Source organism: Sinocyclocheilus grahami, unplaced genomic scaffold (genome assembly GCF_001515645.1).
Source record: "Sinocyclocheilus grahami isolate Dianchi unplaced genomic scaffold, SAMN03320097.WGS_v1.1 scaffold31.1, whole genome shotgun sequence".
Lineage (NCBI taxonomy): Eukaryota > Metazoa > Chordata > Actinopteri > Cypriniformes > Cyprinidae > Sinocyclocheilus > Sinocyclocheilus grahami.
Genome location: NW_015505210.1, coordinates 947,574 through 958,004, shown reverse-complemented (window position 1 = coordinate 958,004; position 10,431 = coordinate 947,574). Strand labels below are relative to the sequence as shown.

At 39.0% G+C, this 10,431-nt stretch overlaps 1 protein-coding gene across 1 annotated transcript in view; it reads right to left on the bottom strand.

Moving 5' to 3' along the window:
* The window catches only part of LOC107575757 (calcium-dependent secretion activator 2-like), a 100,040-nt gene that overhangs the window by 35,159 nt on the left and 54,450 nt on the right, over window positions 1-10,431 (bottom strand). Inside the window, exons 10-12 of the mRNA XM_016262093.1 lie at window positions 4,243-4,344; window positions 2,417-2,480; window positions 2,184-2,307 (exon numbers count right to left, since the gene is read on the bottom strand). Coding sequence (XP_016117579.1) covers window positions 2,184-2,307; window positions 2,417-2,480; window positions 4,243-4,344 — 290 coding nt within the window. The remainder of the gene's footprint in view (window positions 1-2,183; window positions 2,308-2,416; window positions 2,481-4,242; window positions 4,345-10,431) is intronic.

Here is a 10,431-nt window from a genome sequence, read left to right as displayed (position 1 = left end):
CTCTCGCTCTCAGCGGCCTCGGTACTCACATTCTCGATGCTCTCACTCTCAGCGGCCTCGGTACTCTCGTTCTCGGCGCCCTCGCTCTCAGCGACCTCGGTACTCACATTCTCGATGCTCTCACTCTCAGCGGCCTCGGTACTCTCGTTCTCGGCGCTCTCTCGCTCTCGGCGCTCTCGCTCTCAGCACCCTCAGTAATCACGTTCTCGGCGCTCTCGCTCTCAGCACCCTCAGTAATCACGTTCTCGGCGCTCTCGCTCTCAGCGGCCTCGGTACTCTCATTCTCTGTGCTCTCGCTCTCAGCGGCCTCACTACTCACGTTCTCGGGCGCTCTCACTCTCAGCTGCCTCGATGCTCTCACTCTCGATGCTCTCATTCTCTGTGGTCTCGGTACTCACATTCTCTGTGCTCTCGCTCTCAGCAGCCTCGGTACTCTCATTGTCGATGCTCTCGCTCTCAGCAGGCTCGGCACTCACATTCTCGGCGCTCTCGCTCTCAGCGGCCTCTGAACTCTCATTCTCGGCACTCTCGCTCTCAGCTGCCTTGATGCTCTCGCTCTCAGCGGCCTCGGCACTTACATTCTCGGCACTCTCGCTGTCAGCGGCCTCGGTACTCTCAATCTCGATGCTCTCACTCTCAGCGGCCTCAGCACTCTCATTCTCGGCGCTCTCGCTCTCAGCGGCCTCAGTTCTCTCATTCTCTTCGCTCTCAGCGGCCTTGGTACTCTCGTTCTCGGCGCTCTCACTCTCGGCGCTCTCAGTACTCGCTCTCAGCACCCTCAGTACTCGCTCTCAGCGGCCTCGGTACTCTCGTTCTCGGCGCCCTCGCTCTCAGCGGCCTCGGTACTCACATTCTCGATGCTCTCACTCTCAGCGGCCTCGGTACTCTCATTCTCAGCACTCTCACTCTCAGTTGCCTCGATGCTCTCACTCTCAGCGGCCTTGGTACTCTCGTTCTCGGCGCCCTCGCTCTCAGCGGCCTCGGTACTCACATTCTCGATGCTCTCACTCTCAGCGGCCTCGGTACTCTCATTCTTTGTGCTCTCGCTCTCAGCGGCCTCGGTACTCTCGTTCTCGGCGCCCTCGCTCTCAGCGCCCTCGGTACTCACATTCTCGATGCTCTCACTCTCAGCGGCCTCGGTACTCTCATTCTCAGCACTCTCACTCTCAGCTGCCTCGATGCTCTCACTCACAATGCTCTCACTCTCAGCGGCCTCGGTACTCTCGTTCTCGACGCTCTCGCTCTCAGCGGCCTCGGTACTCTCATTCTCGGCGCTCTCGCTCTCAGCGGCCTCAGTACTCTCATTCTCTGCGCTCTCGCTCTCAACTGCCTCGATGTTCTCGGTCTCAGCAGCCTCAGCTCTCACATTCTCTGTGCTCTTAGCGGCCTTGGTGTCCTCGAAACCCTCTCTAGCCAAAGCAATGAACCATAAAGGGTATGTACAAACAATAATCCGCACAGGCAAGAATGAACCACTGGGTTGAATAACAAAGAGAACTAATCAGAAAACAAGAGACACCTGAACCTAATTAGCAAGAACAAAGGAACTACAAAGACCATGAACAAAACTACAGGAGGAACATGGACTCAAATGTCAATTTTCTAAATACAAGACATAAGGTCCGAACAACTGTGTGTGTGTGTGTGTGTGTGTGTATATATATATATATATATACATATATATATACACATACATACATACATACATACACAGTATATATATATATATATATATATATATATATAATTGAAAGGAGCTGTTTTGTATCGTAATATATTTTAAAATTTAATTTATTCCAGTGATGTGAAGCTGAATTTTCAAACATTAAAATTTTTTTTTATCAATGTTGAAAACATTTGTGCTGCTTAATATATATATTTTTTGATATTGTGATGCATTCTTTGATGAATATAAAGTTCAAACAAAAGCATTTTTTTTTAAATACAAATCTTTTGTAACATTATAAATGTAATTGCTGTCACTTTTAATATATTTATTGCATCCTTGCTGAATAAAAGTATTTCTTTTAAACATTAGTGGACGTTTTTGTGCTGGAGCCACTGAAAACTCTGGCAGGTGTTCCACTGGATTTTCACTTACTTGTCTGAACAACCGGCTCAGCAGGGTCCCCCCCCCAAAAAAAACCTTACTATTGAGCCCTGAAAAGTATTCTGTGAGAAACCTTCGATCTGGGCGTATTCGGTCAGCTGGGAGTAATTGATGAGCGCAGCTTTTTCCAGGCACTTCTGAACTATCTTACGCATCTCCTCAGGTGGGACCGGCGTGGTGATGTCTTTCATCAGAACCTAAGAAATTACTCCCTTATTACACTTTAAGCTATTTTATCACAAGCTGGTACACTCAAGATATGGATATAATATGCAAAGCATGCAAAGTTAATTGGCAGACACTCACCCTTTCCAGAAGAGAGAGTGTGGCTTTAAGAGCACCCTCCGGTCGCCCGAAGGGGAAACAGTACCTACGGGCAAGAAGACAAAAGTAAAACTTGAGTGGTAATTAACTGAAGGCTTAAAAAGAAAGAATACTAGCAGAAGCTGAAGGAGTCAGTCACAAACCGCTGTTTCTCAACTATCATGGGACAATAATTACATCTCTTTAATAGAGATGTTTTCCAAAGCCTGTTGAGGAGGGACAGGTGTCAGCGTGCGTACGGACAATGCCAGGCGGGATGAATGAAGCCCAAAGGGAAGTGCTTCTCATGGAGGCCTCACACCACAGGTGTGAAAGTTCCCCCTGAACAGCCCACAACGTGTTTTTCAAGCGTGCGGGGCAAGAGGCACACTTACCAAGTGACTCAACAAGCTCTAATCATCTTGGGTTGGGCACCGTGCTTAATCCCCGGCACGCCCCACGTGCCTTGCCTCTGTCTGTCACTCATTTGCATAATCCAAGATGTTGTTCGTAGCTTTTGTTTGAGTGGTTTTAGCTGGTTATTAGGTGTCGCTGCAACCGCAAGACTAAAACCCTCTTTACTAGTGTTTCCAGTGCTCTACAGGAGGGCCAGCGGGAGGTCGGTTCAAAATGAGAACCCAAGAGGAGGGGGTGTGGTAAATGAGTAAACGGTAAACTGCGATATTATACAATGGTTATCAACTGGTTTGGCTTCAGGAACCAGTTATTACATTATTATTACATTGTCATTACAAGATTGATGGTTTAGACCATGCTTAAAGGAATAGTTCACCCACAAATTAACATTTGAAATTTAGCATATCACTTGATCACCAATAGATCCTCTGCAGTGAATGTGTGCCGTCAGAATGAGACTCCAAACAGCTGATAAAAACATCACAATAATCCACAAGTAATTCACACAACTCCAGTCCAGCAGGTAACATCCTGTGAAATTAAAAGATGCATGTTTGTATAGGCATTTTAACATTAAACTATTGCTTCTGGCCAAAATACTAGTCCATAATCCATAATAACGCTTCCTCCAGGGAAAAAGTCCATCCACTGTTGTCCTCTCACATCAAAATCCACTAACGTATTTGTTTAGAATGGTTTTGGCTTGTAAACAGTGCTTGATCTGTTTTCTCTCCTGATTCAGACGAGACGACATTTTCACTGGAGAAAGCAATATAATGGACAGAGGACTCATATTTTAGCCAGAAACAGAGATTTGAAGAAAAATCTCTTAATGATGGTCTTCTTTATTATAAACATGCAGCTTTTTGCTTCACAAGATGTTAATTGATGGACTGGAGTCGTGTGGCTTACTTGCAGATTATTGTGATGTTTTTATCAGCTGTTTGGACTCTCATTCTGACGGCACCCATTCACTGCAGAGGATTCACTGGTGAACAAGTGATGTAATGCTAAATTTCTCCAAATCTGCTCCAGTGAAGAAACAAACTCATCGACATCTTGGACGGCTCAAGGGTAAAGTTTCATTTTTGGGTGAACTCTTCCTTTAATATTCAGTAATATTATTAAATTGACTGTAATAACACTATTGAATGACAAAAAAAGTGAACTGAATTGAGCTGGATAATGACAATTGTCTGTAGAGCTGCAATACAGCTGAATCGAATTCATTTTATTATTGATGAACTCTGCAACGTTTCAAAGCAAGCTGCTTTGAAATCATCTATATTGTATAAAAAAACTATAATATGACTTGCTTTGATTACATAGCTATTATTTGGATTTTAGCATTGTTTTTTTCTATTGGTATTCCTCTATTTCAGTACAGAAGTGGATGTGGGAGCTTGTTTTACCTGAAATGTGTGATCTGCTTCTCCAGTAAAGTCAGCAGTCTGCTCCTGATCTCCTCAAACTCCTCCTTCTCCTGTTCTGTCACTGTGCCCATGCCGTCCGGTCTGCCAAAGCAGCAAGGAAACATTCAGTGTTCTGTTTTATTCTTTACAACACCTGTTCATTAATTCGAACTGCCCTTGAATACTGTGCATCAACCGCATAATCAAAAGATTTTTCAAAGATAATTGTTAAGTTTCACAAATATTCCAGCAGAACTGAACAATGCTTCGGGTCTCATTGAAAGGTTTCAAAATCCAAAACCCTTAAATAAAATAATATCAAAATAAATGTATCCTTTGTGAATCACATTAAGGTAATGCAAGATGAGAAGCAATTGGAAATATCTTAAAGGGGTCATATGATGCGATTTCAAGTTTACCTTTCTCTTTGGAGTGTTACAAGCTCTTGGTGCATAAAGACGATCTGTAAAGTTGCAAAGACTAAAGTCTCAAATCCAAAGAGATATTCTTTATAAAAGTTAAGAGTCAGCCACGCCTACCTAAAACGGCTCGTTCTAAGACGCCCCCACATATCTATGTCAATATGTGGAAATATTAGCATAATGCCGCCCAAATGTGCACACAAGAAAGAAGGCGTGGTTTCAAGAACGCAGTAATGTTGATGCAGCCATGTCAGGGAGACGCTGCTTCAGTGCGAAAGCAAAAGCACTTTATTTGGCCTTCCAGAAGTAGATGCAATTAGGAATCATTGGTTAAGATTTATTTACAACAGAACAGCACAACCCAGATTTTTGAATTTGTGCAACGCTTTTTATGGACGACAGTTTTTTGAACCTAGACGAGTACAAGACTGGCTGTGTACAAAGGCTATTTCTAAAAAAAAAAGGGTAAATTCCAACTTTGCTATGACAATCTGGCACTTCTGAATCAGCGACTGTAAGTATGTTTTGTTACTAGTTGAAGTATTTGCTTTTGACTGTTCAAATGCGGAGTTTTGCACAGCACAGAGTAACTTGTCGTGTGTGTGAGGGGAACAGGGTCACATCACAGGAGAGTGAACTGCCTGTCAGAAATCATAGCACATCAGCTGTCTTAACCGCGGCTTGTGTACTGCATCATCACTGTGTCTGTCACGCGACTCTGTCACCCTTTTGGGCTTGAACTGATGGTAAAACTAACGACATTATTAACTGTCTTGATATTTATTTGAACGCTTGAAGCTCGCGATTATGGTAAGGGGCGTTACATTTCCGATGCGTGCTTGTGGTGTTCGGCCAATCACAATGCACTGGGTCAGCTGCCCAATCAGAGCAGACTGCGCTTGTCAAAGGAGGGGGCTTTGTTGAAAACGAGGTGTTTGAGAGAGGCGGGGCATAGAGGACCTACAATAATGTACAGTATTAGAAAAATAATGTGTTTTTTGAACATTAAAGCATGTCAACATATTCTGTTACACCAAATACACAAAATAATGATCTTTAAAATAGCATCATATGACCCCTTTAAAAATAAGATTCAATAAATTGTTGAAATAAAGTTCTATTTTATATTATTATTATTCATCTTTAACTTATATATACTGTATATATATTCTTCATAATAAATAAAAATAAAAATAATTGGAAACTTTAAACTTTTTAGTATTTTAGTAAGTATTTATACACTGCTGTTCAAAAGTTTGTGATCTGTAAGATTTTAATGTGTTTTAATGAAGTCTCTTCTGCTCATCATGGCTGCATTTATTTGACCAAAAATACAGAAAAAAATAATATTGTAAAATATTGTTACCATTTAAAACAATACACAAAACATTTTTCTATTTTAATATACTTTAAAATATTATTTATTTCTGTGATGCAAAGCTGATTTTTCAGCATCATAACTCCAGTCTTCAGTGTCACATGATCCTTCAGAAATCATTCTAATATGCTGGTTTATTATAAGGTTAAAAAAGTTAAAAAGAACAGCATTTATTTAAAATAGAAATCTTTTCTAACAATATATGTCTTTATTATCACTTTTTTATCAATTTAACACATCTTTGCTTAACAAAAGCATTAATTTCTTTCAAAAAATAAAATAAAATAAAATTAAAATGACTGACCCCAAACTTTTGAACGGTAGTGTATATTGCTACAAAAGATTTCTATTTTGAATAAATGCTGTTCTTTTTAACTTTTTATTCATCAAAGAATCCTAAAAAAGGTTTCACAGGTTACAAAAAAATATTAAGCAGCAAAACTGTTTCCAATATTGATAATAAATCAGCATATTAGGATGATGAACTCATTATTTTAAATTGCAATAATATTTCACAATATTACTGTGTTCTCTGTATTTTTGATCAAATAAATGCAGCCTTGATGAGCAGAACAGACTTCTTTAAAAATCTTTCTGATCCCAAACATTTGAACGGTAGTGTATATATAAACATATATATATACATACATACATACATACATATATATAGTATATATACACTTACATATGAAATAAAATGGTCACAGATTTAAACTAAATGGCATCTCTCAATACCATGTAACTACAACAATCAAATGTAGCCAGCATATGTTCAACCACTAAGCATTGCACAATTGCACTTTAAGAGCTAAAGTAATCATGCTAAAGTTAGTTTTTTACCGTCGACAATGGGCAGTTTAGTTAGAAGCCATTGTGCCTCGCTATCCAAACCCTGCACACTTTCTGAATGGCACAGCTTAGTGCTGTAGAGAGAGCTCTTTCCTTACAAGCAGAGGTAAAGGCAACTTGTAAACCTGTCTGTTCTTCAAATCCCTCTCTCCATTAAATGAAATCCACCTTTTCTTTTTAACAAGAGCCAGCTAATCCCGAGAGAACACAAAGAGGGGGTGTGAAGAGCGGCAGAAGACGTGTATGTATGTGCGAGCAGGGGGAGAGAGAGATCAGCGCCTGCAGATGAAAAGGAAAAAAATCTCCTTTTTGCATTATGGTAAAGGCTAAGGAGTGTATAAACTCAACATCGACCCTTTAATCTCTGTGTCTTTGTCTGTCGTTCTGTGTAGGCTCATTAGTTCTGAAGGAAGGCCTCTTAGTTTAACTGCTTCTAACAAGAGGCCTGGGAATTGAACTGTTAGCACAAGGGAGAATCGCTCAAGTCCATCCTCGTTTGTGGCTCCCAATACATCAGCAAACCTACGACTACCAAAGCCTTACGACTTTAGACGGTAATTAAGTCTCTCACAATTCACACATCCTCCCAATGACTTGACTAATGCTAAACGAATCCTTCAAACCTTGAAACGCATCCAATTCTACCTTACATAGCACAACATTATTAGTGGTGTCTGCTAAGGAAGGCATCACTTTTGCTATCATTATTCAGAGCTTTACAATAAGGACGGCCTGCTGGCAAGGGGCCAGTGAGAGAGTTTGGGGCCAGCTGATGGAACGGTCACTGTATGTTACATTTGTTGATCATGTGTATGTGGTTTTATACCTTTAAAAACATTTACATTTTGGTGACATTTGGTTGTAAATTCTGTTTGGTTGTAAACTTCTGTTGTTGGCTAACAAGTTTTGTCGAAACTACATGAATGACAATGAAAACTGAATGAGTTGGGAAAAAATGGTTCTGCTAAAATTATAATACGATGTTCGAGGTTGTCAAGGTTATAACTTCCAGCTATTCTTAAAAAACTAATAGAAACAAAAAGAAAACTATTTGATGAAAAAATATATAATTGAACCAAAATATCATTTTAATATTATATTGCAAACTGTCTATGCAAAGAAAACATATAATAGCAAATAATATACAATTTATTAAAATAAAATATGACATTATAAATAAAATAATAATAATAATAACTACCACCAATAATTGTTATATTATGACATATATAAAATAAAAATAATAAAAACAAACATTAAAAAATAAATGTAAAAAGAAACATTTAAAATCTGTTTAATATATAAATATATTTGATACATTTTCAAATATAAAATTTAAAATATGAAAATAATCAATAATAAATCAATTATTTTATTTTATAATATTGTTTGTAAATGAATAGTAAAAAAAAAAAAACTTGAAATACTTGAAAATAAATAAAGAAAATTAGATAAAGTTTTAAAATGAAACTTTCACGAGACAAAAAAAGGACTTGGGCTAGTAAGCGACTATCTAGTTTTCAGATGGGCAAACACCACATTTCCTTAAGAAAATTTAAAAATGTAGCTGTGTTTGTTATTCACATTGCTATAAGAAGTTGCTTTGGTATGAATGTGTCTACAAAACCATAAACACAATGCAAAACAATGTCAAACAGTAAGTACACAATCCCCACAAGCTCCAAGATACTTCAATTCAAAGCAGAGGAACTCAAATGTGCATAAAAATCTTGTGGAGTGTGGTTCCCTCCACCTCACGCAGAGCTGGCCCGTTGGGAGTGGGTGCATGTGGCGGCCTGTTGGGGGTCTGTCTTATTGTTTTCGCCTGATGAAGCGAGAGTGTTTGAGACGAGTGAAACGTTGACCCGTCCAGGGCCAGTCAACGAGGGTCAAACAGCGGCGGGAGTCTCTGGAAAGTCTGGCCGTGCCGAACTGTCCAGGAAGATGGTTGAGAGGTTCAGAGCTGTGCGTTTGCAAGGGCTCTACAAATGGAAACGACACGCTCCATCCTCTATGACAGATGGGGTTGGTTTGTATCCGATCATATGAAGACCTCACGGACAAGACAGAAGTGACAACCCAAAGGGTGCCGCTCTGGATGTATGTCATGTTTACAGTGAGTAAGTGTGCAGATTGGTAAATATTCTTGTCACAAGGGGCAGCCAAGCATGATAGACAGGCGAGAGCGGGGCTGAAGCAAGACTGACAGGTGAGAAAGAGGTTAGATTGTGATTACCGTCACTCTGTCCGTCCTCGCCAGTTCATATCACACATGAAGTCGCACCTGTCCGTTTCCTCTCGCGTACTTGCTTCTCAGTCTCAAGCCTCGTCGAGCCCAGGGTGCATCTGTCAGTCAAACGCAGGCAACACTGACTGAAATGTGCCACGAGGATGTCTGCACTGACAAACATGTCTGAAAGAAGTCTCTGTTCACAAGCCCAAAGTGTACTTTGTTTTTGTACGCGTACGCTAGCGCATGTGTACAGTTGTTGTAGCGGTTACAAAAATCGGGTGGTGTGCGTGACCCTTGCGTCCGCTTAAATAGAGAAGCATAATTTAGGCTTAAGTCTGAATTCTGGGAAGGCATTTACAATGGTTCAATCAATGGTAAAAAAAGAATCGATGGTTCAGTTTCACATCACTTTTGAGCACAACAGCTGTTTTCTCCATATATATTGATTAAGATAATATATGATAAAAATTATGTCAGTTTATTAGTCAAACTTCACTACCCATAATTCTGAAAAGAGATTCAGAAGAAGCTGCTGTTAGTAGAGAAACCGAAACTACGGCAAAAGATCGGCAGTGTTTGGAGTTGTCTGTATCATTATATGTGTGTGTGTATATATATATATAAAAAAATGTTAAGTATATTTTTACTAAATTATTAATATTTATAAGAAACATTTCATATTTTTTTATTTTCTACATTTATTATTGAATGTTTATTTTAACACATCTATATATATACTGTATATATGAATAGTATATAAATTAAAATCATTTTTTTTTTATTTACTGATTATTTGATATAAATGTTCTAAAATAACAACTATAATATAAATATAAATAAAAATTAATAACGTTATTATTAAAAAAAATTTTTTTAAACCCATTTATATATAAATAATTCATTGATGTTGATTTGTTTTTTCCCCCATTTAATTCCATAATTTTTCATTGTTTACTGTATGTGATTGTAGTTCAAATACACTGTGTACATATGGCTTACAACTCTTTACTAATACATTTTTTGAAATCCCTACAAAGAAAATTAATTCCTGGAACCAAGCCTGCAGAAAAGTGTCTGGTCTCTGTTGTGATCGACTAGAGTCAGTTGGTGGAAGATCAGAAATAAAGTTGTCATGAAATGAAGATAAAGAAGAGTTATCGATTGATGTGTTAGATCAGTTGAGTGGATGCATTCTCATCTGAACTGAAGATTCGAGGTTGTCTGGACCAGTGTTGAGGCTTGTGTTATTTTCTACCTGTGCACAAGTTAAAAAGCTCCTTTATTTTAAAGTAATGTGTATATATATA